This window comes from Lagopus muta, chromosome 36, assembly GCF_023343835.1.
Source record: "Lagopus muta isolate bLagMut1 chromosome 36, bLagMut1 primary, whole genome shotgun sequence".
Classification (NCBI taxonomy): domain Eukaryota; kingdom Metazoa; phylum Chordata; class Aves; order Galliformes; family Phasianidae; genus Lagopus; species Lagopus muta.
The window spans coordinates 262,347-290,286 of record NC_064468.1 but is presented as its reverse complement, the minus strand read 5'-3'; the positions used below and the strand labels follow the sequence as shown (position 1 = coordinate 290,286).

Here is a 27,940-nt window from a genome sequence, read left to right as displayed (position 1 = left end):
GCAGGGGGGTGGGCGAAGTGCCTTTTGGGGTTCCGCCCAGCCCAGCTCAGTCTGCGATCCCACGACACACGCTCACGGGCAGGATGGGCACGGACATGAGGAACAAGCGCTGCGCAACGAGAGCCGAGCGGCCGCACCAGGCAGCAGCCACAGCCACCAATGCACTCACATGGGAAAGACGACGAGGCAGCCGGAGAGCGCCAGGGAGGCCACCGGTGCCGCCGGGGACACCACCGCGTTCAGCAGCCAGGGGGCCTGTGGGGGAGAAACAGGGAGGAGGTGGGACGTCCTGGTCACGGCTGAGGCGCCGGGGATGCGGGGAGCCCGAGGCAGGGAGAGCCGGCAGCAGCTCGGCACTCGCACGGCCCGAGCGGCCGGCAGCTCCTGGTGGGCCGCATGCGGGCACCGCGAGGTCGCGGCTCCGCCTGGGCCGCGCAGAAACGGCGGCTCACCTTGAGAGCAGCTCTGCTGAGCTCCTCTTTCCCAGACAGCTGCTCCAGGAAGCTGTAGTAGAATCTCATGTGGAACGTCAGCCCGTCTATGAGCAGCACGCCGATGTCCTTCAGCACGACGGCCACGTTCTGCCCGTCCCGCAGGCAGCCGGAGAGCATGGACACGGTGCTCTGGATGCCGGTCTTCACGCTCTCCCAGCTCACGGCGGCGCCTGCGGCCACTCTGCTGTATCTCAGCGGCTCCAACTTCCTGTGCACTGAAAGATGTGAGGGACAGAATTGACGGCAGGGTTGGTTTCCCACAGGCGCTTCCCTAGAAGAGCTGCTGGTGGACCTCAGCCGGAACGGCCCCGCGTTTGGACAGGCTCCTCAGAGGGGGAGCTTTGCTGGTGGGCACAGAGGTGGTGGCCGTCGGCCCCGTCCACGCAGCCGGAAGCAGCGGAATCCCCCCTCCTACCTGGCAGGGGCTCCCTGCGGGCCTTGAGGTGGTGCGTGGCCATGAGGTTGGCGGCCAGGTGGAACACGGGCCACCGCAGAGTCACGGTCCCGTCCTCGGTCCAGACGTCTTTGGAGACGGTGTCAAAGGAGCCGAAGGTGGGAATCCAGACCCCCTGTGGGCGGAAGAGAAAAGCAGGGCAGAAGGGTTACGGGCCGGCCAGGGGGAAGAGGCGCAGGGGCTCCGACGCAGGGACAGAGCTCAGGAGCCTCTGCCGCCGCTCAGAGGCACGAGCCGGGGCGTGGGAACGGCTTTGGGAAGGGCCGCACGGCGCTCTCCTGCCCCTCGCCCTCCCAGATGCGGCACAGCAGGCGGGGTGGAAGCGGCCTCGCGGGATCCAGAGGCTTCCAGAGAGTGGCATCGGCCCCAAGATCCGACAGCGCCCGGCACGAGGGATCGTGCGTCTGCAGGGAGCCCGTGGGACGCCCAGGAGAGAAGTGCGGGGGGAGTCTCCCACTGCGTATGCAGGGGAAGCCTCAGAGGAAGCCCAGGCCGGACGGGGAGAGGAGGAACCGCCGGCCAACGCACCCTGTGTGCCACGAGCTGCTCCCGGACGTAGGCGGCCACCGCGTCCCAGACGGCGACTCGCACTGCAGGACAGAGGAAAAGCAGGTCACGCTCCGATCCGCCGCTGCCCGGCGCCCCTCCGGCTGCCAGGCGGGAGCGAGGCGGCAGAGCGATGCGCCGTCTCTGCACCAAGGGCGGCCGCAGCCCCGCTCCAAGCTGGCCGCGGCCCTGCACACCTTTGCTGTTCGTGTCCATGGGTCTGGAGGCGCGCCCCGCTGCGGGGCCGGCCTCGCTCCTCCTGTTCCGCCTCGTGCCGGCGGCTCGCTCCTCGTTCGCGCCAGCCATGCTGGAGCTCCTCCTGCGGACGCGTCTGCTCTCGGACAGATGCTCCTCCAGGATGCGGGACCCGCTGCCGCGCTCCGCCTTTATACCCCCCTGGGCGCCTGTGTCACAAACGTTGTCGCGGCGACGCCATGACGGCGCGGCTGGTGCTGGCCGCTGCCCATTGTGATGCTGGCGGCGGCAGCTGCTGCCCGGCCCGGCTGGGAGTGCCGGCCCCCCTCTGCCTGCTCTCCCTTCGTTCCTCTGCTCGCCATGCCATCGGCATCCTCAGCAGCCCTGTGCTCCAGACCCCTCACCACTTTCGTTGCCCTTCTCTGCACACTGGGGCCTCAACATCTTTCCTGCAGTCAGGGGCCCAAAACTGAACACAGCGTTCGAGGTGCGGCCTCTACGGGTCCCCATGGCACCCTATGGATACTTATGGCACCCAAGCAAGAGTGGACTAGGGAGCCTCGTAGGTCCGCATGGCACCCTATAAATCCTAATGCATCCCTAAGGCACCCTACAGGTCCCCATAGCACTCTATGGATCCTAATGGGTCCCCCTGGTACCCTAAGGATCCTAATGGGTCCCTAAAGCACCCTATGGGTTTCCCTGGCACCCTATGGATCCTAATGGTTCTCTAAAACACCCAATGGGCCCCCGTGGCACCCTATGGGTCCTAACAGGTTCCCCTGGCACCCTATGGATGCTAAAGGGTCCCTAAGACACCCTATGGATCCCTATGGGTCCCCATGGCACCCTAAGGGTCCTAATAGGTCTCTAAGTCACCCTACGGTCCCCATAGCACCCTACGGATTCTAATGGTCCATACGGCACCCTGAGGATCCTAATGGGACCCTATGGCACCCTATGGATCCTAGTGGGTCCCCATGGCACCCTATGGATCCGAATGGGTCCCTATGGCACCCTATGGATCCTAGTGGGTCCCTATGGCACCCTATGGATCGTAATAGTTCCCTAAGGCACCCTAGAAGTCCCCATGGCACCCCATGGATTCTAATGGATCCCCATGGCACCCTATGAATCCTAGTGGGTCCCTAAGACACCCTATGGGTCACCATGGCACCATATTGATCCTAACCGGTTCCCCTGGAACCGTATGAATCCTAATGGGTCACCATAGCACCCTATGAATCCTAATGGGTCCCTAAGGCACCCTAGGGGTCCTGAAGCACCCTAGGGATCCTAATGGTCCCTAGCGCACCCTGTGGGTCCCAGTGGGTCCCTAAGGCACCCTATGGATCCTAAAGGGTCCCCATGGCACCCTATGGAACCTAATGGGTCCCTAAAGCACCCTGTGTGTTCCTATGGCACCCTATGAATCCTAAGGGGTCCCTGAGGCACCCTACGAGTCCCCGTGGCACCCTATGGATCCTAATGGGTCCCTAAGGCATCCTACGGATCCCTAAGGCACCCTATGGATCCTAATGGGCCTCCATGGCACCCTATGGTATGCTAGTGGCTGCCTAAGGCACCCTATGTGTCCCCATGGCATCCTATGGATCCTAATGGGTTGCGAACGCCCCCTTCGGGTCCCCATGGCAGCCTACGGATGCTAATAGGTCCCCAAGGCATTCTATGGGTTCCTATGCACCCTAAGGATCCTAATAGGTTCCCTTGGCACCCCATGGATCCTAATGGCTCCCTAAGGCACCCTACAGGTCCCCATGGCACCCTGTGGATCCTAATGGGACCCTAAAGCACCCTAAGGGTCCCCATTACACCCTATGGATCCTAGTGGTTCCCTAAGGCACCCTACATTTCCCTGTGGCACCCTATAAATCCAAACAATTCCCTAAGGCACCCTAGAGGTCCTAAGGCGCCTGATGGGTCCTAATGCTCCTAAGGCACCCTGAGGATCCTTATGGGACCTTATGGCACCCTGTGGATCATAGTGGGTCCCTAAGGCATCCAATGGATACTATTGGGTACCTAAGGCACCCTAGAGTCCCCGTGGCACCCTATGGATCCTAATGGGTCTCCATGGCAACCTATGGTATGCTAGTGGCTCCTTAAGGCACCCTATGGGTCCCCATGGCGCCCTATGTATCCTAATGGGTTGCGAACGCCCCCTACGGGTCCCCATGTGTTGCAGTATGCGCCCGTTCTGCTCCCCGGGGAGACTGCAGCTTGGCCAGTTACTGAGGTGACACCACTGTGATGAGCAGCAAATGGCGTTTATTACACGTATTCACTAGCTTATATAGCCTAAGTGCTTCGTTTATGCCCCTAAGGGCACGAACCACCCATCTATCATAGAGCAGGGAGAGGGCCTAACGCGTCACACCCCGCGGGGGGGTCTCGCAGCCTCGCAGTTGCTGACAACATCTCCCCCCTCTCCATGCTCAAGAAAGTCTACTACAACTCAAGAGGACCCTAACCCGTACACCCCAAAATCCCCGCACTGCGCCTATACATGCCATTGTCCTCTCGGTTAAGCTTTGCCCCGTTACATCCCGATTCGCAAAATAATCCTACCCTAATAACTCTATAACCTATTAACCTAATGACAACCTCCTAACTTAATTATCCTAATGTCTTCAACCATACTTATATATGTAATATACCCATAAGTATGAAGCGTGTTAATATTAGACTTAGTGCAACTATAACCGAATATAGAATAGTTAAGCAGAGTTAAACATTCCCGTCGCTTTGATGGACCATCTCAGAAGCACTTCCCGTCAGTGGTGTTCTCCGTCCTTCTTTGCTCTCAGATGTGATGTCTCCCTCTTGTGTCGTGGTGAACAGTGATCAAGGTTTTCTGTCCATTATCTCTGACGCGTTTTAGCAGTTGGTACAAACCCTCATGTTGCAGAAGCTTCCTTACCAAAGCGAAATTCATTCCACTTGGAGTAGGTGATAGGTCTTGAATCACCGTGTAGTTAGCCTGCAAGAACTGATGTGATGTTACCGACACTTAACAATTAAAGCCTACGATACTGGTGAAGTTATAGACAAAGAGATTAGAGATTACTGATTAGAGTGATTGCTGATAGCTCTAGTGGCACTACCTATGCCCAATATATACCAACATTGTCTCAGGTACCTGTTGGAACGTACTTCAAAAATAACAAACGTCTGTTCAGTATCAAGGCAGATGTCTCAAGCCTTGAGAGCATTGCTCTCACAAACCCGCTGTATGGAATTGCTTGTTCTCCAGGCCTCAATCTGGCCACCTGTCCATGAAGGGAACCCATTCTAATGCCTACACTTAAAGCACGGGCCTTTATCCCTTTCTTCCCCGACCCGAGTAGCTGACATCACCGTGGTCTTAACCGCAGAACTAACCGAAGCGGCCATTCCCTGCATGGCGGCTGCTAGTCCCTCATAAGTTAATGGTGTGGCCCTCTGATGATCTAACACATACTTAATAAGCTCCCCTGGGGTAGTTAGAGTTCCCGGCGCTGCTCTGATGATTTGCTGGATGTCTGGCAACGATTTCTGCTTAAGACAATCCATTATGACTGGGGATTGGACCTCCCGTGGGAGATCAGATCCCTCCACTGCACGGATTCGCAAAGTCAGAAAATGACTCAGAGGGGCCCTGCTTGATGTCTGCCCACGGAAGCACAGGTTCCGCAACCTTAGCCAATTCTCGCAGGGCTTGAAGGGCCGCAGTTGTAACGGCTGCCAGCTCTCCTGCTCTAAGCAATGTTGCTTTGCCCTCCGGGGATCCCACCATTCCATCTGCCAGGCCCTGAAGACGTGCAAGATTAGTTCTATCGCCTCTGCGCTGGCCGTTGGCTGGATGGTGGGGGTCACGGGTGGCAGCAGCCACCACAGCTTGAAGTAGTCTATTCCATTCATCATACCACAGGGTGTATTGTACAGGCTCAAGAATAACATGCATAAGGTTCACCACATCGTGTGGCAAGAGACTAGAAGCCATGAGAGCTTCCACCGCTGCCATGGTAACAGGGGAATGCAGACCTTTGCTTTTAACTAAATCCGAGAGGCGAGTAATCGCTTTGGAATCCAAAGGAGTCCAAGCTGCACCCTCTGGTTTTACCACCACCGGGAGAGTAAGCGCGGTACCTGCCGGATCTGCAGCCCGTATGTCTTCTCTCACACGAGCCCAATCAGTGAGGGTAGGCGGGCCCCATGGAGCTGTCGATATGGGACCACGCCCCTCCTGAGCGGACCCCGGGGCCATCCCCGTCGGAACGCCCCCCCCACAGCAAAGCGGCGCGGGACAATCCACGCCCCTCGGGGGGTGGCCGCCGTAGCAAGCGGAATCGGGCAGTAGGTGAGTCCCGCCCCCGCTGCCGCATTCCACAGGTCGCACCACAACTCCTCCAGACATCTCTCCCTCTCCAAGGACCCTCTTATCAACTGTGCCAGAAGTTATACCGCATTCCTCCGCAGGCCCCCCTCCCCCTTTATCTTTGAAGGGCTTAAGTGAAGGATATAAGCTGCAAGCCGGGTAAGGAGGTGGGTCCTCCTCTTTATGGTGTGATTGTTCCTGCTCCGCTTCGTTCTTCTTTATCCCCAGGCTCGTTGTTTCTGGTGGGGCCGAAGGAGTCAGCGCCATCTTGCCCTCCAGCGAACCTGTAGGGGAGACAAGACCCCCCCCGGCCCTAACCCCAGCAGATCCCTAGCACGGTCACCTGCAATCTTCTCCTCTTTCGCTTTCCTAAGAGCTGTCAAAATTAATCCCCACACTTTAAACTCCGCAACTTTTTGAGTGGACATTGCCCTCTGTGAGAGCACAGCAGTAAATGAATCCCAATTATCAGGATCATGTAAGTCAGAAGGGGATGATAATAGCCCCTCCTTCTCCAGCAACGAGAGTGTCGCTGAAACCTCCTTCTTAGAAGGAACATTTTTCCCGCAATAAATTTTGCATGCATGAACAATCACCTTTATGACGGCTTCCATAACGCCTCTGGCCGAACGTATGTCTGGCCTTCTCCTGCCGTTTCCCCTAGTGCCAGAGGGATCCTGGCTCCTTTTCCCGAGCCTCCTGCCTGACAAGGAGTAATGCGCACTCCTCCCCGTCCCTGGGCTTCCACCACTCCGCGGATTTGAATTTACCGCTCTGCAGTGGGATCCTACAGAACAGCTGACTCACCCCCAGGTATCACGGCGGTCGGGGTCAACACTTGTTGCAGTAAACGCCCGTTCCGCTTCCCTGGGAGACCGTAGCTGGGCCAACTACTGAGGTGACACCAATGTGATGAGCAGCAAATGGCGTTTATTACACGTATACACTAGCTTATATAGCCTAAGTGCTTCGTTTACGCCCCTAAGGGCACGAACCACCCATCTATCATAGAGCAGGGAGAGGGCCTAACGCGTCACACCCCGCGGGGGGGGTCTCGCAGTCTCACAGTTGCTGACAACAATGGTGTCCCTATGTGTCCATGTGGGGTCCCTATGGGGTCTCTCTGCCGTCTGTGTTCCTATGGGGCCTCCATGGCGTCTCCAATGGGTTTCTCTGTGTCCCTGTGGTCCCTATGAGGTCCCTACGTGTCCCTATGGGGTCTTGCGGGGTCTCTTTCTGTCCCCATGGGGTCCCTATGGGGTCTCCCTCTGTCTCTATGTGGCCTCTGTGTGTCCATACGTGTCCCTCTGGGGTCCCTAATGGGTCTCTATGGGGTCCCTGCGTGTCCCTATGGGGCCTCTATGGAGTCTCCAATGGGTCTCTCTGAGTCCCAGTGGGGTCCCTATGTGCCCCTTTGTGTCCCTATGGGTCCCTATGGAGTCTCTCTGTGTCCCTTTTGGGTCTCTGTGGGGTCTCTCTGTGTCCCTCTGTGTCCCTATCGGGTCCCTATGTGTCCCTCTTGGTCCCTGTGGGGTCCCTATGGGGTCCCTGCGTGTCCCTATGGGGTCCCTATGTGCCTGTGTGTGTCTCTATGAGGTGCCTGTGGCGTCTCTGTGTGCCCCTGTGGGGTCCCTGCAAGCAGCAGAGCGCAGAGAGAACCGCGCTCCCTGTTTTCCCCTCTTGCCGACGCTGCTCTCTTTCTCCCCCGGCTCCTCACCGGCTCAGTGCTGCAGGTTCGCCGTCCTTCGCGACGCTTCGCTCCTCGCACGAACGCCAAGTCAACCCGCTCCGAGTCCCGGGGCCGCGCCACAGGGCCCCGCTCCGCTCCCGCGCCACCGCCTCCTGGCGTCGCGACGCGATGACGTCACTCGGCGGGGACGGCGCCGTCGCTATGGAGACGCCGCCGCGCAAGCGCCGTCGCCGCGGGGGCGGCTTCCCGCGCAGCAACGAGGGAGGCTCGCCGTCGCCACGGCAACGCGGCCGCACGAAGCCCCCGGGGGCGAACGGAGAGCCGTCAGGGATGGGGTGCGGAGGCGCGGGAGCGAGCGGGGCAGGGCGGAGCTCCGGGGATGGCGGCCGGGAGTGGGGCTGCGGGGGGGAGATCCGCAGGGAGATGCGGCGAGGGGAAGGTGGGGGAGGTGCGGGGAGGGAGGGAGGGAGGAAGGGAAGGGGTGCAGAGAGGTGGGGGGAGGGAGGGGAGAAGGGAGGGCTGGTGGTGACAGGACAAGGGGAACGGCTTAAACTGAGCCAGGGGAGGTTGAGGTCAGATGGGGGGGAGGAGGAAGTTTTTCCCCCCGAGGGCGGTGAGGCACTGGCACAGGCTGCCCAAGGAGGCTGTGGGTGCCGCAGCCCTGCAGGCGGTGGAGGCCAGGCTGGATGTGGCTCTGGGCAGCCTGGGCTGCTGGTTGGCGACCTGCACGCAGCAGGGGGTTGGAAGCAGGTGAGCGGTGCGGGGCTTTGCAGCTGGTCGGGGGGCTGCAAAGGCAGGCTGAGGGAGCTGGGCTTGTTCAGCCTGGAGGAAAGAAGGCTGCGGGGTGAGCTCCCTGCCGCCTGCAGCAGCTCAAGGGAGCCTGCAGACAGGAGGGGAGGGAAGTCTGGGGAAGGGGAGATGGCAGCAGGACGAGGGGAAACGGTTTGGAGTGGAGGGAGGGGAGATGGAGGTTGGACGTCAGGGGGAAGTTCTGCACCGAGAGATGGAGAGGGACTGGAACAGCTGCCCAGAGAGGCTGTGGATGCAGAGCAACAGTCCTGTGATGTTGGGTGGTTTCCTTTCAGCTGTGTGTGTGCATCGGTGCCAGGCTGTCTGTGCGGAATCCTTCTCTTGTGGCCTCAGGCAGCAATCCGGGGGGCCCAAGTTTCAGCGCTGAAGGGAAGCGGTGAGCAGCTCAGTTCCTTCTGTCCTCGCAGGCCGTGCCTTCTGCCAGCTGCTTTCTCCTTTTGTGGCCTTCTGGGGTTTGATCGATGGCTGGAAGTGGGAGCCGAGTGGGAATTCTGAGAGGGGATCCTTGGGACGATGGCTGCCAGCACCAGGTATGGCGTGCAGAACTCAGGAGGGCGGTGAAGGTTTGCAAGGCTTCCTTTCGTATTCAGTTCTGGCCGAGGACTTGCTGCGTTGTTCCGGACGCCTTCTTCTCCGTTAAACTCCCAAAGGAACCTGGTGGCACGGATGCTGTGTGTGTTCCTGCTGGAAGCCAGCTGCTGCCTTGAGGATGGCGTCGTATCTGACCCATCTGCCGTGCTCCCGAGTCTCCTCGTGTCCTCAGAGAGCCCCAGTGCATCCATTCCGTCCGGGCTGCTTTATTCCCTGCTGAGACTGGAAGGGGCTTCAGAAAGCTCAGCACAACGGGCTGCTGCTCCAGCGTGGAAAGCAGAGAGCCCCCTCTGCGGGAATGGAACTCGATGATCTCGGGGGTCCCCTCCAACCCAAACCGTTCTATGATGCTGTGCTTTACAGACCCAGCCAGGTGAGAGAGCTGGGTGCCTGCGTTGGAAATGGGGCAGGGAGGTAAGCGTCCCCCTCTGCTCGGCATTAGAGACCACTGGGATCCGCAGGGTGACATGGGGACCGGTAGGGTGCCTTAGGGAGCCATTAGGATCCAAAGGGAGCTATGGGGATCCATTAGAATCCATAGGGTGCCTTAGGAACCCATGAGGATATATAGGGTGCCACGGGGACCCACAGTGTGCCTTAGGGACTCATTAGGATTTGTAGGGTGCCAGGGGGAACCATTAGGATCCATTGGGTGCCAGGAGGACCCATAGGGTGCCTTAGGGAGCCATTAGGATCCTTAGGGTGCCATGAAGACTCCTAGGGTGCCTGAGGGAACCATTAGGATTCATAGGGTGCCATGGGGACCTTTAGAGAGCTTTAGAGACCCATTAGGATCTATAGAATGCCATTAGGTTTCATTAGGATGAATAGTGTGCCAGGGAGACCCATTAGGATCCATGGGGTGCCATGGGGATCCCTAGGGTGCTTGAGGGACGCACAAGAATTGTAGGGTGCTGTGGGTACCCAAAGTGTGCTTTAGGGACCCATTAGGATTCATAGGGTGCCACAAGGACCCGTAGAGTGCCTGAGGGACCTGTTAGGATCCATAAGGTGCAAGGGGGATCCACAGGGTGCCTTAGGAACTCATTAGGATTTGTAGGGTGCTATGGGGACCCATTAGAATCCATTGGGTGCCATGGGGACCCCTAGGGTGCCTTAGGAGCCATTAGGATTCATAGGGTGCCATGGGGACCTGTAGGGTGCCTTAGGGACCCATTAGAATCCGTAGGGTGCCTTGGGGACCCATAGAGTGTTATGGGGACCCCTAGGGTGCCTTAGGGACCCACTAGAATTTTAGGATGCCTTGGGGATTCATAGGGTGCCTTAGGGACACTTTAGGAGCCATAGGGTGCCATGGAAACATATAGGGTGCCTTAGGGACCCATTAGAATCCATAGGGTGCTATGGGGACCCATAGGGTGTATTAGGGACTCGTTAGGATGCATAGGATTCCATGGGGACACACAGAGTGCTTTAGGGACCCATTAGGATCCATCGGGTGCCATGGGGACCCATAGGGTGCCTTAGGGACCAGTTAGGATCCATCGGGTGCCATGGGGACCCACAGGGTGCCGTAGGGACTCATTAGGATTTGTAGGGTGCCATGGGGACCCATTAGGATCCATATGGTGCCATGGAGACCCGTAGGGTGCCTTAGGGACCCACTAGGATTTGTAGGGTGCCAGGGGGACCCATAGGGTGCCTTAGGGACACATGAGGATCCATAGGGTGCCAGGGGGTCCCATAGGTTGCCACGAGAACACACAGGGTGCCTTAGGGACACGTTAGGAACCATAGGGTGCCATGTAAACATATAGGGTGCCTTAGGGACCCATTAGAATCCATAGGGTGCTATGGGGACATATAGGGTGCCTTAGGGACTCATTCGGATCTATAGGGTGCCACGGGGACACACAGGGTGCCTTAGGGAGCCATTAGGATCCATAGGGTGCCATGGGGACCCATAGGGTGCCTTATGGACCCATTAGGAATTGTAGGGTGCCATGGGGACCCATAGGGTGCCTTAGGGACCCATTAGGATCCATAGGGTGCCATGAGGACACAGAAGGTGCCTTAGGGACACGTTAGGAGCCATACGGTGCCTTGGAAACATATAGGGTGCCTTAGAGACCCATTAGAATCCATAGGGTGCTATGGGGACCCATAGGGTGCATGAGGGACTTGTTAGGATGCATAGGATTCCACGGGGACACACAGAGTGCCTTAGGGACCCATTTGGATCCATAAGGTGCCATGGGGGACCCATAGGATGCCTTAGAAACCCATTAGGATCAATAGGGTGCCACGAGGACCCACAGGGTGCCTTAGTGACTCATTAGAATTTGTAGGGTGCTATGGGGACCCGTTAGGATCCATATGGTGCCATGGGGACCCCTAGGGTGCCTTAGGGACCCACTAGAATTTTAGGATGCCTTGGGGATTCATAGGGTGCCTTAGGGACACTTTAGGAGCCATGGGATGCCATGGAAACATATAGGGTGCCTTAGGGACCCATTAGAATCCATAGGGTGCTATGGGGACCCATAGGGTGCCTTAGGGACCAGTTAGGATGCATAGGATTCCATGGGGACACACAGAGTGCCTTAGGGAGCCATTAGGATCCATCGGGTGCCATGGGGACCCATAGGGTGCCTTAGGGACCAGTTAGGATCCATCGGGTGCCATGGGGACCCACAGGGTGCCTTAGGGACTCATTAGGATATGTAGGGTGCCATGGGGACCCATTAGGATCCATATGGTGCCATGGAGACCCGTAGGGTGCCTTAGGGACCCACTAGGATTTGTAGGGTGCCAGGGGGACCCATAGGGTGCCTTAGGGACACATGAGGATCCATAGGGTGCCAGGGGGTCCCATAGGTTGCCACGAGAACACACAGGGTGCCTTAGGGACACGTTAGGAACCATAGGGTGCCATGTAAACATATAGGGTGCCTTAGGGACCCATTAGAATCCATAGGGTGCTATGGGGACATATAGGGTGCCTTAGGGACTTGTTAGGATGCATAGGGTTCCACGGGGACACACAGAGTGCCTTAGGGAGCCATTAGGATGCATCGAGTGCCAAGAGGACCCATAGGGTGCCTTAGGGACTCATTCGGATCCATAGGGTGCCACGGGGACACACAGGGTGCCTTAGGGAGCCATTAGGATCCATAGGGTGCCATGGGGACCCCTAGGGTGCCTTATGGACCCATTAGGAATTGTAGGGTGCCATGGGGACCCATTAGGATCCATATGGTGCCATGGGGACCCATTAGGATCCATATGGTGTCATGGAGACTCGTAGGGTGCCTTAGGGACCCACTAGGATTTGTAGGGTGCCAGGGGGACCCATAGGGTGCCTTACGGACACATTGGGATCCATAGGGTGCCAGGGGGTCCCATAGGTTGCCACGAGAACACACAGGGTGCCTTAGGGACACGTTAGGAACCATAGGGTGCCATGTAAACATATAGGGTGCCTTAGGGACCCATTAGAATCCATAGGGTGCTATGGGGACATATAGGGTGCCTTAGGGACTTGTTAGGATGCATAGGGTTCCACGGGGACACACAGAGTGCCTTAGGGAGCCATTAGGATGCATCGGGTGCCATGAGGACCCATAGGGTGCCTTAGGGACTCATTCGGATCCATAGGGTGCCACGGGGACACACAGGGTGCCTTATGGAGCCATTAGGATCCATCGGGTGCCATGGGGACCCCTAGGGTGCCTTATGGACCCATTAGGAATTGTAGGGTGCCATGGGGACCCATAGGGTGCCTTAGGGACCCATTAGGATCCATAGGGTGCCATGAGGACACAGAGGGTGCCTTAGGGACACATTAGGAGCCATACGGTGCCTTGGAAACATAGGGTTCCTTAGAGACCCATTAGAATCCATAGGGTGCTATGGGGACCCATAGGGTGCCTGAGGGACTCGTTAGGATGCATAGGATTCCACGGGGACACACAGAGTGCCTTAGGGACCCGTTTGGATCCATAAGGTGCCATGGGGACCCATAGGATGCCTTAGAAACCCATTAGGATCCATCGGGTGCCACGGGGACCCACAGGGTGCCTTAGGGACTCATTAGGATTTGTAGGGTGCCATGGGGACCCATTAGGATCCATATGGTGCCATGGGGACCCCTAGGGTGCCTTAGGGAGCCTTTAGGATTTGTAGGGTGCCAGGGGGGCCCATAGTATGCCACAAGAATTCATAGGGATTCATAGGGTGCCTTAGGGACACTTTAGGAGCCATAGGGTGCTATGGGGACTTATATAGTGCCTTAGGGACCCATTAGAATCCATAGGGTGCTATGGGGACCCATAGGGTGCCTTAGGGACCAGTTAGGATGCATAGGATTCCATGGGGACACACAGAGTGCCTTAGGGACCCATTAGGATCCATCGGGTGCCATGGGGACCCAAAGGGTGCCTTAGGGACACATTAGGATTTGTAGGGTGCTATGGGGACCCATTAGGATCCATAGGGTGCCATGGGGACCCCTAGGGTGCCTTAGGGAGCCATTAGGATCCGTAGGGTGCCATGGGGACCCATTAGGATCCATATGGTGCCATGGAGACCCGTAGGGTGCCTTATGGACCCACTAGGATTTGTAGGGTGCCAGGGGGACCCATAGGGTGCCTTACGGACCCATGAGGATCCATAGGGTGCCATGGGGACCCCTAGGGTGCCTTAGGGAGCCATTAGGATTTGTAGGGTGCCAGGGGGGCCCATAGGATGCCACAAGAACACACAGGGTGCCTTAGGGACACGTTAGGAGCCACAGGGTGCCATGGGGATCCATTAGAGTCCATATGGTGCCATGGGGACCCGTAGGGTGCCTTATGGACCCATTAGGAATTGTCGGGTGCCATGGGGACCCATAGGGTGCCTTAGGGACCCATTAGGATCTATAGGGTGCCAGGAAGACACACAGGGTGCCTTAGGGACACGTTAGGAGCCATACGGTGCCATGGAAACATATAGGGTGCCTTAGAGAGCCATTAGAATCCATAGGGTGCTATGGGGACCCATAGGGTGCCTGAGTGACTCGTTAGGATGCATAGGATTCCACGGGGACACACAGAGTGCCTTAGGGACCCATTTGGATCCATAAGGTGCCATGGGGACCCATAGGGTGCCTTAGGGACCCATTAGGATCAATAGGGTGCCATGGGGACACACAGGGTGCCTTAGTGACTCATTAGAATTTGTAGGGTGCTATGGGGACCCGTTAGGATCCATATGGTGCCATGGGGACCCCTAGGGTGCCTTAGGGACCCACTAGAATTTTAGGATGCCTTGGGGATTCATAGGGTGCCTTAGGGACACTTTAGGAGCCATGGGATGCCATGGAAACATATAGGGTGCCTTAGGGACCCATTAGAATCCATAGGGTGCTATGGGGACCCATAGGGTGTATTAGGGACTCGTTAGGATGCATAGGATTCCATGGGGACACACAGAGTGCCTTAGGGAGCCATTAGGATCCATCGGGTGCCATGGGGACCCATAGGGTGCCTTAGGGACCAGTTAGGATCCATCGGGTGCCATGGGGACCCACAGGGTGCCTTAGGGACTCATTAGGATTTGTAGGGTGCCATGGGGACCCATTAGGATCCATAAGGTGCCATGGAGACCCGTAGGGTGCCTTAGGGACCCACTAGGATTTGTAGGGTGCCAGGGGGACCCATAGGGTGCCTTACGGACACATTAGGATCCATAGGGTGCCAGGGGGTCCCATAGGTTGCCACGAGAACACACAGGTTGCCTTAGGGACACGTTAGGAACCATAGGGTGCCATGTAAACATATAGGGTGCCTTAGGGACCCATTAGAATCCATAGGGTGCTATGGGGACATATAGGGTGCCTTAGGGACTTGTTAGGATGCATAGGGTTCCACGGGGACACACAGAGTGCCTTAGGGAGCCATTAGGATCCATAGGGTGCCATGAGGACACACAGGGTGCCTTAGGGACACGTTAGGAGCCATACGGTGCCATGGAAACATATACGGTGCCTTAGAGAGCCATTAGAATCCATAGGGTGCTATGGGGACCCATAGGGTGCCTGAGGGACTCGTTAGGATGCATAGGATTCCACGGGGACACACAGAGTGCCTTAGGGACCCATTTGGATCCATAAGGTGCCATGGGGACCCATAGGGTGCCTTAGGGACCCGTTAGGATCAATAGGGTGCCACGGGGACACACAGGGTGCCTTAGTGACTCATTAGGATTTGTAGGGTGCTATGGGGACCCGTTGGGATCCATATGGTGCCATGGGGACCCCTAGGGTGCCTTAGGGAGCCATTAGGATGCATAGGGTGCCATGGGGACCAATTAGGATCCATATGGTTCCATGGGGACCCGTAGGGTGCCTTATGGACCCATTAGAATGTGTAGGGTGTCAGGGGGACCATAGCGTGCCACAAGAACACACAGGGTGCCTTAGGGACACGTTAGGAGCCATAGGGTGCCATGTAAACATATAGGGTGCCTTAGCGACCCATTAGAATCCATAGGGTGCTATGGGGACCCATAGGGTGCCTTAGGGACTTGTTTGGATGCATAGGGTTCCATGGGGACACACAGAGTGCCTTAGGGAGCCATTAGGATCCATAGGGTGCCATGGGGACCCCTAGGGTGCCTTAAGGACCCGTTAGGATCCATGGGGTTCAAGGGGTACCCATAGGGTGCCTTAGGGACACTTTAGGAGCCATAGGGTGCCAGGGGGATTCATAGGGTGCCTCAGGGAGCCATTAGGATACGTAGGGTGCCATGGGGACCCATTAGGATCCATATGGTGCCATGGGGACCCCTAGCGTGCCTTATGGACCCATTAGTAATTGTAGGGTGCCAGGGGGACCCATAGGGTGCCTCAGGGAGCCATTAGGATCCATAGGGTGCCATGAGAACACATAGGGTGCCTTAGGGACACGTTAGGAGCCATACGGTGCCATGGAAACATATATGGTGCCTTAGGGACCCATTAGAATCCATAGGGTGCTATGGGGACCCATAGGGTGCCTTAGGGACCCATTAGGATGCATAGGATTCCACGGGGACACACAGAGTGCCTTAGGGAGCCATTAGGATCTATAGGGTTCAAGGAGGACCCATAGGGTGCCTTAGGGACCCATTAGGATACATAGGGTGCCACGGGGACACCCAGGGTGACTTAGGGACTCATTAGGAATTGTAGGGTGCTATGGGCACCCATTGGGATCCATATGGTGCCATGGGGACCCCTAGGGTGCCTTATGGACCCATTAGGATTTGTAGGGTGCCAGGGGGACCCATAGGGTGCCTTAGGGACCCATTAGGATCAATAGGGTGCCACGGGGACCCACAGGGTGCCTTAGGGACTCATTAGGATTTGTAGGGTGCCTTAGGGAGCTATTAGGATCCATAGGGTGTCAGGGGGACCCATAGGGTTCCTTAGGGACACATTAGGATACATAGGGTGCCAGGGGGACCCATAGGGTGCCACGAGGACTCACAGGGAGCCTTAGGGACACGTTAGGAGCCATTGCGTTCCATGTAAACATATAGGGTGCCTTAGGGACCCATTAGAATCTATAGGGTGCTATGGGGACATATAGGGTGCCTTAGGAACCGGTTAGGATGCATAGGGTTCCACGGGGACACACAGAGTGACTTAGGGAGCCATTAGGATCCATCAGGTGCCATGGGGACCCATAGGGTGCCTTAGGGACCCGTTAGGATCCATAGGGTGCCACGGGGGCACACAGGGAGCCATTAGGATCCATAGGATGCCATGGGGATCAGTTAGGATCCATGGGTGCTTTAGGGATCTCTTAGGATGCATAGGGTTCACCGGGGAAATGCAGAGTGACATGGGGACCCATTAGGATTCATAGGGTGCCATGGGGACTCATTAGGATCTATCGGGTGCCATGGGGACCCACAGCGTGCCTTAGGGACCCACTAGAATTTTAGGGTGGCATTGGGACCCATAGGGTGCCACGAGGACGCACAGGGTGGCTTAGGGACACTTTAGGAGCCATACGGTGCCATGGAAACATATAGGGTGCCTTAGGGCAACATTAGAATCTATAGGGTGCTATGGGGACCCATAGGGTGCCTTAGGGACCCGTTAGGATCAATAGGTTTCCACGGGGATACGCAGAGTTCCTTAGGGAGCCATTAGGATCCATAGTGTGCCATGGGGACCATAGGGTGCTTTAGGGATCTGTTAGGATCCATAGAGTGACATGGGGACCCATTAGGATTCATAGGGTGCCTTAGGAACCCATTAGGATATATAGAGTGCCATGGGGATCCCTAGGGTGCCTGAGAGACCCAATAGAATTTTGGGGTGGCATTGGGACCTATAGGGTGCCACGAGGACACACAGGGTGCCTTAGGGACACGTTAGGAGCCATAGGGTTCCATGAAAACATATAGGGTGCCTTAGGGACCCATTAGAATCCATAGGGTGCTATGGGGACACATAGGGTGCCTTAGGGACTTGTTAGGATGCATAGGGTTCCACGGGGAAATACAGAGTGCCTTAGGGAGCCATTAGGATCCATAGGGAGCCTTGGGGACCCATAGGGTGCCTTAGGGACCCATTAGGATTTGTAGTGTGCCTTAGGGAACCATAGGGTGCCTTAGGGAGCCATTAGGATCCATATGTTGCCTGGGTTACCAGGTGAGCTGGGTTGGTGCCGGCTGGGTGCCGGGAGGTGTCTCAGCAGAAAAGCTGGGCTGGGGAGCAGTTGCCAGCTCCGGCGGTGCCCCTCAGCACGGCTGTTTGCAGGGGAAATGGTTCTTGTTCAGCTTCCATCCCACGTTTCAGTGAGGATGATGAGACGTCCTTCCTCCCCTGGAAATTCACGGCTGAGCCCCGCCTTCACGTTGCACATTGAAAAGCAGGGAGAGCACAAGCTTCTCAGAGCACAGCTCGTGCCCCCTGCCCCACGGGTGGCTGGGTGCAGAGCTGTTGAGGAGATGGAGAAGGGCGCTTGCTGGCACAAGCCGTGGCAGTCAGACCCAAACTGGACGTGGTGGCAGGCAGCTCTGGCAGCCAGCTGACGTCCAGACGCTGCCCTCCTCGAGAGACGCAGAAGAAAGCTGGGAAGATGCTTCTTCCTCCTGATGTTTCACTGGTGGATCCTTTCTGCAGGGTTCCTGTCCAAAAGGAGATTTTGAGAGACCGAGGCAATCAAAGACAGAGGGAAGCAGCTCGATCCAAGAGCAGAGAAGTTCCTGCGCGCAGCCCTCGGAACTTCAGCTTCCCCAGAGACAGCGGCCATGTCTCAGGCAGGGGACGACCGCAGTTCCGCTTCCTGCTCTGGGAGAGGAAAGGTAGGGCTGGGTTTCCTTGGCTTGGCTCTTCTTCCTTTTTCTCACGTTGAAGGGAACGGCTGGAGCAGGGGGAGCCCTGCAGGTGCTTTGGGACCTCAGGAACCAGTTGGATGCTGCGCGCGCTGCTGATGGCGTGGGCACGGCTCAGGCCGTATTTTCCCTTAGTGATGAAGAAGGTGTCAGCACTCTGCCGTCCCAGCTCTGGCCCGACCTGGAAGCTGTCTGCAAACCTTGGCTGCCCGTTCCCTCCAACGTTTCTTCTTTCTCTCCTCAGAAGCAGCGCGGCGCGGTTCCCCGCGTTGGGGAGCAGCAGCCAGCAGGCTGCCAGAGATCCCACGGCGCCTGGCAGCGCACAGAGGGACGCGATGGGGACGGGCCGTCCTCAGTGCCGCGCAAAAGTGAGTTTCTGCAGTCCTCTGTCGTGAAGGATGGAGGGATGAATGTGGAGTGTTACTTCTGAGCGGGTGCAGTGCTGTAGGGATGTCCAGTAACCACGGTGGAAGCATGAGAAAGGCCGACAGCGACAGCCGATGGCAGCAGCGAGACAGAAGTCTGTGTGCAAGTGGTGCTGCTGAGAGCTGAGCGCATTCCCTCTAGGGACAAGAGATCCGTGTCTCGACGTTTGCAGCCGGTAGCGTTTTGTTTGCTGGTGCAGCTTTGCTCTGCATTCTGCAGAGCTGTCAGGCAGTCCGGGGTTCCTCTGCTGCCATCTGACAGGAAGGAGAGCAGTAGTGCTTAGTGTAAGCGCAGTGCAGTTTGAACATCAGTTTCTGCTCTGGCTGTAGAACAGCGTCTTTTGGATTTGGGGGGGGTGTGGGCTGACAGGACAGCGCTGCTCCTGGTGTCTGTGCAGTCAGACTGGATCTGTTGTTGCAGGGACGGAGCCTGCGTGTCCGTGGGATGGTGCTGGGCACGGGGGGAAGCGGAAAGCCTCCGCAGGTAAGGAGCTGCTGTGAGCTGTGCTGCGGGTGCTGCCTCTAAGGAGGGCTGCGTGCAGGGCTGTGTGTGATGGAGGAGAGAGGAAAGGGCGCTGCAGATCTGTGCTGACTGCACAAGTGGCACAACGCTGTAGCAGTGGAAAGGAAATTGAAGAAACTGCGCTTGAAGAGCAGCAGTTTGTGTCTGACTGTGCCCAAGTCTTCCTCCAAGGAGCTGCTCTTCATGTCTTTCCTGCTTTCTTTCTGTCAGAAGCTGAGGCCAGCCTCCCTCTGAAGCGCAGCCATGCGGAAAGGCAGGGCAGGAGCACAGAATGGGACGTGGCAGCCAAGAGAGGTACAGACACCCAGCAGGCATCGGGGCTTGGTGCACTGCCTTTCTAATCAGGCTTTGTGCCTGTTCTTTCCTGGGACTGTTGTCACTGTGTGCTGGCTGTGGTCATAAGCACAGTGAGCATTCCTGCACTGATTAGAAATGGGAGCCCACAGTTCACCTGAGATCCCAAGCTCCGTGACTGTGAACACTCCAGATGAGATGTCCCAGCATCGCGGCCCATTCTGCAGACTGAAAGCAGCAGTGCGCCCTGGTTCAATCTCGTTGCTTCTTGTCTTTTCACAGAGATCGGTGCTGAGCCAAACGGCCATCTCCACGTGAAGGTGGTGCAGCAGGGGCGTTCCGAGAGAGCTTGTCTCCCTGAGAGAGCTCCAGCTCCTCTCCAGGCTGGAGGGCTTCCTGGCAGAGCAGGTCCCAGCACAGGGGGAAGAGCTTCCCCTGCCGCGTGCCCCCGCTCCGTCGGCAAGGCCCAGGCTGGATGCAAACGCAAGGCCTTGGAGGAAGGGACACCAGCAGCAGCGCAGCTGCCTGCCCACAAGAGAGCGAGGGCTGAGAGCGGAGGCAGCGTGCCGGCTCCAGCAGCGCAGCCTGGGCCTGCCGCAGCGCGGAGCTCCGGGCGCAGAGGTGAGCAGGGCTGTGTACCGCTGTGCTGAGCTGCTGCCCTTTGCCAGCACGCTGAGTTTGCTCAGGGTCTGCTTTGCCTTTTCCTTTTGTGTCGAGGGGAAATGGGTTGAAGGCTGCCAAGTCTGAAGGCAGCCAGGTGCCAGAATGTGCAACCCCGTCTCTTTAACTGCATGGTGGTCTTCTGCACGTCCCACTGGAAAGGTCATTCACTGGGGGGTTCCTCGTCCAATTTCCTTTGTCTTTTTTCTGCCGTCTGCTTTTACGGTACCCACGTTTCTGCAGTTTTGCTGTTGACAAAAGAAATTCCTCTTTTTTTTTTCTTGCCTGATAGCAAGAAGACAACGCCAGAAACAAAGGAGAGCAGAACTGAAGAAGGCTTCTCTGAGAGCCGCAGCTGCACGTGCAGAGGTGAGTCCTCGGTGAGCACAGACGCGGCTCTTGTTGTTGTCAGGGCCTCCGTCTGTCAGACATGGAAGAGATTTCCCAAGGGAAGCGCTGTCCTGTTTCTACACTCGCTCTGTTTCTTTCCAGTCCTCCGCCATGAACAGCCTGGTGGAGATGATGCAGAAGCTGCAGCTGCACGACTGAGAGGAGGAGCATCAGCAGGCAGCGCTGCAGTGCGCGGCGTTGCAGGGCAGCGCTCCGAGTGCCGCCCAACTCGGCACTCCAACTTTGGTTGTAGTCAATAAAAACATGGCATGCTAACTCAGAGAACGATGCCGTAGAGATTGCTGAGTTTCCCAGGGCAGCGCTGAGTACTTTTTGCTTTATGCTGAGTGTACAATGAGCCAAGTTCCCCAAAAGGACAGCGTTTCCTCTGGGCTGTTGGTCCAGAGCAGCATCTCTGCACTTAGGACCGCCACGCTGCCATCCCGGCACTGCTCTGCCCACAGACAGCGCTCCAGGTCGTGGCGCTCAGAAGGCGCCCCTCTGTCGTGCAGCCCTCCCCAGCGCCTGCCTGCCTGTCCCTGTGTGGGCTGCGATGGAGCTTTTCCTTTGCAGCGCCTGGTGTGACGCCGTGTCCTGGTTCCGTCGGTGCCATCCTGCAGGCTGCTGTGCACAGCGCAGTGCTGCGGAGCTGTGCTTCCCGGCCCTGTGCTCTCCGGCACTCTGGTGTGAGTTCTGCCTCTCCCAGGCATCTCCTGTTCCCAGGAACCTCCGCTGCTCCCTTGCACGCAGCTCTGTGTGCACAGCCCTGTGCAGAACCGCACACCCACGTGCAAGGACTTCCCTGCACACACCGCTGTGCATCCACACGCACAAGCACATCCTCGCACGGCCCTGTGTGCACACTCCATCCGTGTGCACACAACCGTGTGCAAAACCACACAGCCTTGTGCAAAGACCTCGATGCACAGCCCCGTGTTCGCGCACACACACACCCGTGTGCAAACCCACCCCTTTGCACAGCAACACGCATGAAGACACGAGCGCAGCTGCAGCCCTGCACACAGCCGTGCACACACACACACATGTGCAAAAGTGACATTCACGTGCAAACACCCTGCACACACCCTCGTGCAATGCACACTGATATGCAGCATCACCTCTAAGATGATAGGAGGGCTGGAGCACCTCTGCTACGAGGAAAGGCTGAGGGAGCTGGGCTTGTTTAGCTTGGAGCAGACAAGGCTCCAGGGAGACCTCATGGTGGCCTTGCAGTGCTTGAAGGAAGTGTATAAACAGGAGGGGGAACGGCTGCCTGTGAGGGAGGAGAGACCCCATAGGAACACAGAGAGACCCAATAGGGACACACGGACAACCCATAGGGACCCCATAGAGTTCCCATAGGGACACCTAGGGACAAATAGGGACCCCAAAGGTACACATAGGGACACATGGAGCCCCATAGAGACCCAATAGGGACCCAAAGGGACACACAGTGACACATAGGGATCCCAGAGGGACAAAGGGACAAACCTTAGGGGTCCCATAGAGTCCCCATAGGGACCCCATAGGGACCCCAAGGGACACACAGGGACACAGACAGACCCCATAGCATAGGGACCCCATAGGAAAATACAGGGACCCACAGGAGGACCCCATAGGGAAACATGGGGACCCCATAGGGACACAGAGAGACCCCATAGGGACCCCATAGGGACACATCGAGCCCCATAGAGACACATAAAGAACCCATAGAGACCCCATAGGGACCCCAGAGAGACCCCATAGGGTTCCTGTAGGGACACAGAGAGACCCCATAGTGACAAACAGACAACCCACAGGGACCCCATAGAGATCCGATAGGGACCCACAGGGACCCATAGGGACACAGGGAGCCCCATAGAGACGCATAAAGACCCCCTAGATCCCCCATCGGGACCCCAGAGGAGAAGCAGAGCTGCAGAGCAGGAGCAGAGCTGCGTTCCCAGGGCACTCTGTGCTCACGGAGGCAGCAGAGCTCCTGCAGGTCACCCCGTGCTCTTCTTCGCCCGCTCTTCTTCGTCGGCTCTTCTTCGTCTCCCTGCTGCTCAGCTGCGCTGTGCCTCATGGTGAGGCCTGTCCTGTCGGACGTTCTCCCGTTCCATTGGACTCGCGGCTGCCAATTCTCATGACGCTGCATGGCGGCGTGTTACCTGGCGTTCTGAGCAATCCCTTGGCTTCTCCTCAGGCCGTTGCCGCTGCTTTTCATTCTGTTGGGGTCCCCTTTTTCCGGAGGCGCGGATTCTGCGACATCCCTCCGCCCCGCAGGTCGCAGAACCGGGCCGAAGCAGCCCTCAAAGCGCTGACCTGGGGAACCCTTAGGAGGCCCGAAGCCTCCTGGCAGCCAGCTGGGCCAGGCCGGAAGCCGGCGGGCCGCTCAGGGCAGCGCAGCCAGGCGAAAGGCGGTGGCCGGCCGGCCCGTGTAGCTCTGCTCTTCTGGAGCCCTCCGGGCTGGCCGGGGGACCGTGGCAGGCAAGAGCCGGCTGGCCTGGGTAGCCCGGACAGGCCAGCAGCCACCCGGCCAGGCTAGGAGCCGGCTGCCCGCTCAGGAAGGCAGTGCGAGGCCCAGGCCGCCCTGCCGGAGCAGATCCCGCCTGGCTGCCGTGCCCGAAGCGGCAGCCTGGTTGTCTGCCTATGGGGTCTCTATGGGTGTCTTTCCCTATGGGGGCTCTCTGTGTCCCTGTGTGTCCCTGTGGGGTCTCCATATGCTTTCTCTGTGTCCCTACTGGGTCCCTATGTGTCCCTTTGATGTCTCTATGTATCCCTATGGGGTCCCTATGGGGTCCCTGTCTGTCCCTATGCTGTCCCTGTGGGGTCTCTCTGTGTCCCTGTTGGGTCTCTATGTCTCCCTCTTTGTCCCTAGGGGGTCTCTGTGGGGTCCCATGTCTGCCCACAGGCTCTGATGGACGCTCTGATGCCCTCCCGCAATGCTTTCTCCCTCCACCGGCGCAAACAGACGCAGTGACGCCATCGCAGGCAGTGTGGGGATGTTGAAAGGATGTTTATTGATGGTTCTGCCCCTCGACATTTTGCTCCAGGTCTCCTCGGTTGGTCTGCAGAAGGGAAGGCTGCGGGGTGACGGCGTCGCAGCCTTCCATCCCGAAAGGGAGCCTGCGGACGGGAGGGGAGTCGGCTCTGATGGCGTGGCTGATGGTCAGCCAAGGGAAGTGGTGCCGAGTGGAAGATGGGATGTCGGGTCGGATCGCTGTGCGCAGCGCTGCGGGAACCGAACGCCCAGAGAGGCTGCGGGTGCCCCGTCCCTGGAGGCCGGGTCGGACGGAGCCCTGGGCAGCCCGCTTGCGTCGGAGATGTGCTGCGGCTGGGATTCACGCCTCTGTTCTGCGGCCTCTGCACTGGGCGCACCATGCCCGCATCAGCATGGCCAGCGTGGGGCACCTCCTGCGGGGGGGGGCCTCGCTCTGCGCAGCCTGACTCTCGGGAGCCTCCGTTTCTTCCCGTATGGGCGGCAGCGATCCAGAGCGGCGGACGGGAGGCTCCTCGGGCAGCCTGGGCTCCGCACGAGGCGCTGATGCTGCCGCCCGCTCCAGCGCTTCCTGCGCCGCCCTCTTCTTCATCACCCTCTGCCTGAGGAGCCACACCGAGTCACACGTCAGCGGGAGCCTGGATGCTCTGCCGTGCGGCTCTGTGAACGCAGCCCTGGAGGCAGATCTTCGGGAACCTCCTTGGAACGCTGCTGTCCTCAAGGTGATCTGAGAGGGCGAGTGCTTGGCCACCGGCAGGATTCGCGCCGCACCCGCACGATGGGCTTTTCCTGCTTCCAGTTCCTCGGGGAATCTCACGTGTTTGCCTCCCGGTGCTCGGCGCAGCTCTTCCTGGCTCCACGTTTCTGCCTCCCCCTGCGGCTGGCAGCTCACCGGCTGCTCCTGGGCTTCGGGCAGCGGCCGGATCGGTGGCAGCAGACTGGAAGGACAGAGCGGGAGGGGGCCGCGTGAGTGGCCGATGGCTTTGGGCCGCACGCCGCCAGCCTGAGCCGGGAGCCTGGGCCGCAACATAGCCCTGCCCACAGGCTGCTCGCCGGCTGCCCTGCGGCTCCCGAGACGCGCAGAGGGGCGGCCCTGTGAGCCGGGGGGTCCCGGTCCTCATCCCCACCAACAGGGACCCTTTGGGGCTGGGGAATGGGCTCTCGTCGGGTCGCCCCTGTGCGCACGGCAGCCCGGAGCCTCCAGCCTCACCTGGCCCTGGAGCTCTTCTTCAGCAGCAAGCTCCTGATCCGCCGGAGCCGTTCTCCATCCATGCTGTCCGAGCTCAGCCGCTTGATGAAGGTCGGCCGGGCAGCAAATCTCACTGCAATGGGGAAGGGGAGGCGTCGGCTTTGGGAAAGAGGAGCCGGGGGGCGACGACGAGGTGGCGGGGTGACTTTTGGGGGCCGGATCCTTCCGTCGGGGGAGGGCAGGGCCTGAGATCCGCCCGGGCCAAGCCGGGGCAGGGGGCACGGCACAGCCAGCGCCTTCGTTTGGGAGAGGCCGGCAGTCACTGATGGGAAGGGGCCGGGGGCCGATGGCTTCGGGGCCGTGCTGAGCTGGCGGGAAGCTGGGCCGCCATCAGAGCCCTGGGCTGATGGTCAGCGGGGCATTTCCCAGCTCCGCTTGGCTGCCCGTGCCGCGGGAAGGAGCCGGTGGCTGCTTTACCTGTCTTGCCCTGGTCGAGAGGTGGGAGAGGCGGCAAAGCGTCGTCTTGCTTTGTTTTCTCCCGACCAGAGAGGCTCGCTGAGGCCTTGCGGCGCGTTGTGGGCGGTGCTTTGGGCACCAACTCCATGTGACACCTGCGCGAGAGGAGAAGACGGAGCGGTGTGACGCAGCGCTCCAGCGCTCCTTGCTGCTCTCTGGCCGTCTGCTCCCAGGCATGTTGTCACGCTGCGTGCAGCACGCTGCTTTCTAAAGCCACGAGCAGGGTCCGTCGGGACGGGGGCAGGGGAAATAGCTTCCAAGGGCAGGAGGGAAGGTTTGGGTCGGACGTAAGGAAGGAGCGCTGGACAGAAGGGCGGCGAGGCACCGCAGCATCTTGCCCAGAGAGCTGGTGGACGCCCAGACGGGCAGTCGAGGCCTGCTGGACCAGGCTCAGAGCAACCTCCTCTGGGGTCCCTGTTCCCCACAGGGGGGTGGGCAAAGTGCCTTTTGGGGTTCCGTCCAGCCCAGCTCAGTCTGCGATCCCACGACACACGCTCACGGGCAGGACGGGCACGGACACGAGGAACAAGTGCTGCGCAACGAGAGCCGAGCGGCCGCACCAGGCAGCAGCCACAGCCACCAATGCACTCACATGGGAAAGACGACGAGGCAGCCGGAGAGCGCCAGGGAGGCCACCGGTGCCGCCGGGGACACCACCGCGTTCAGCAGCCAGGGGGCCTGTGGGGGAGAAACAGGGAGGAGGTGGGACGTCCTGGTCACGGCTGAGGCGCCGGGGATGCGGGGAGCCCGAGGCAGGGAGAGCCGGCAGCAGCTCGGCACTCGCACGGCCCGAGCGGCCGGCAGCTCCTGGTGGGCCGCATGCGGGCACCGCGAGGTCGCGGCTCCGCCTGGGCCGCGCAGAAACGGCGGCTCACCTTGAGAGCAGCTCTGCTGAGCTCCTCTTTCCCAGACAGCTGCTCCAGGAAGCTGTAGTAGAATCTCATGTGGAACGTCAGCCCGTCTATGAGCAGCACGCCGATGTCCTTCAGCACGACGGCCACGTTCTGCCCGTCCCGCAGGCAGCCGGAGAGCATGGACACGGTGCTCTGGATGCCGGTCTTCACGCTCTCCCAGCTCACGGCGGCGCCTGCGGCCACTCTGCTGTATCTCAGCGGCTCCAACTTCCTGTGCACTGAAAGATGTGAGGGACAGAATTGACGGCAGGGTTGGTTTCCCACAGGCGCTTCCCTAGAAGAGCTGCTGGTGGACCTCAGCCGGAACGGCCCCCGCGTTTGGACAGGCTCCTCAGAGGGGGAGCTTTGCTGGTGGGCACAGAGGTGGTGGCCGTCGGCCCCGTCCACGCAGCCGGAAGCAGCGGAATCCCCCCTCCTACCTGGCAGGGGCTCCCTGCGGGCCTTGAGGTGGTGCGTGGCCATGAGGTTGGCGGCCAGGTGGAACACGGGCCACCGCAGAGTCACGGTCCCGTCCTCGGTCCAGACGTCTTTGGAGACGGTGTCAAAGGAGCCGAAGGTGGGAATCCAGACCCCCTGTGGGCGGAAGAGAAAAGCAGGGCAGAAGGGTTACGGGCCGGCCAGGGGGAAGAGGCGCAGGGGCTCCGACGCAGGGACAGAGCTCAGGAGCCTCTGCCGCCGCTCAGAGGCACGAGCCGGGGCGTGGGAACGGCTTTGGGAAGGGCCGCACGGCGCTCTCCTGCCCCTCGCCCTCCCAGATGCGGCACAGCAGGCGGGGTGGAAGCGGCCTCGCGGGATCCAGAGGCTTCCAGAGAGTGGCATCGGCCCCAAGATCCGACAGCGCCCGGCACGAGGGATCGTGCGTCTGCAGGGAGCCCGTGGGACGCCCAGGAGAGAAGTGCGGGGGGAGTCTCCCACTGCGTATGCAGGGGAAGCCTCAGAGGAAGCCCAGGCCGGACGGGGAGAGGAGGAACCGCCGGCCAACGCACCCTGTGTGCCACGAGCTGCTCCCGGACGTAGGCGGCCACCGCGTCCCAGACGGCGACTCGCACTGCAGGACAGAGGAAAAGCAGGTCACGCTCCGATCCGCCGCTGCCCGGCGCCCCTCCGGCTGCCAGGCGGGAGCGAGGCGGCAGAGCGATGCGCCGTCTCTGCACCAAGGGCGGCCGCAGCCCCGCTCCAAGCTGGCCGCGGCCCTGCACACCTTTGCTGTTCGTGTCCATGGGTCTGGAGGCGCGCCCCGCTGCGGGGCCGGCCTCGCTCCTCCTGTTCCGCCTCGTGCCGGCGGCTCGCTCCTCGTTCGCGCCAGCCATGCTGGAGCTCCTCCTGCGGACGCGTCTGCTCTCGGACAGATGCTCCTCCAGGATGCGGGACCCGCTGCCGCGCTCCGCCTTTATACCCCCCTGGGCGCCTGTGTCACAAACGTTGTCGCGGCGACGCCATGACGGCGCGGCCGGTGCTGGCCGCTGCCCATTGTGATGCTGGCGGCGGCAGCTGCTGCCCGGCCCGGCTGGGAGTGCCGGCCCCCCTCTGCCTGCTCTCCCTTCGTTCCTCTGCTCGC

The 27,940-nt window shown here is 59.3% G+C and overlaps 2 protein-coding genes across 3 annotated transcripts in view; one reads left to right on the top strand and one right to left on the bottom strand.

The window, feature by feature from the left end:
* The window catches only part of LOC125686352 (uncharacterized), a 194,286-nt gene that overhangs the window by 2,072 nt on the left and 164,274 nt on the right, over positions 1–27,940 (bottom strand). Inside the window, exons 3-7 of one of the 2 annotated variants that reach the window (XM_048930243.1) lie at positions 1,692–1,813; positions 1,477–1,538; positions 910–1,063; positions 453–709; positions 170–255 (exon numbers count right to left, since the gene is read on the bottom strand). The exons of the other annotated variant lie outside the window; for it this stretch is intronic. Of the exons in view, the coding sequence (XP_048786200.1) occupies positions 170–255; positions 453–709; positions 910–1,063; positions 1,477–1,538; positions 1,692–1,813 (681 nt within the window). The remainder of the gene's footprint in view (positions 1–169; positions 256–452; positions 710–909; positions 1,064–1,476; positions 1,539–1,691; positions 1,814–27,940) is intronic. 2 annotated transcript variants of the gene reach the window in all.
* On the top strand, positions 18,288–21,045 carry LOC125686359 (zinc finger CCCH domain-containing protein 11A-like). Its single transcript, XM_048930262.1, has 7 exons — positions 18,288–18,461; positions 18,736–18,859; positions 19,338–19,400; positions 19,650–19,733; positions 20,016–20,354; positions 20,686–20,762; positions 20,886–21,045. The coding sequence occupies exons 1-7, from the start codon at positions 18,408–18,410 to the stop codon at positions 20,940–20,942; spliced, it is 798 nt and encodes a 265-aa protein (XP_048786219.1). The 5' UTR covers positions 18,288–18,407; the 3' UTR covers positions 20,943–21,045.

Bases quoted from the DNA above. Each gene is read 5' to 3' on its own strand.
- LOC125686359 (XM_048930262.1), top strand. From the start codon at position 18,408: ATGTCTCAGGCAGGGGACGACCGCAGTTCCGCTTCCTGCTCTGGGAGA. The intron at 18,462-18,735 runs GTAGGGCTGGGT...TTCTCTCCTCAG, and splicing joins CCTGCTCTGGGAGAGGAAAG to AAGCAGCGCGGCGCGGTTCC. The intron at 18,860-19,337 runs GTGAGTTTCTGC...CTGTTGTTGCAG, and splicing joins GTCCTCAGTGCCGCGCAAAA to GGACGGAGCCTGCGTGTCCG.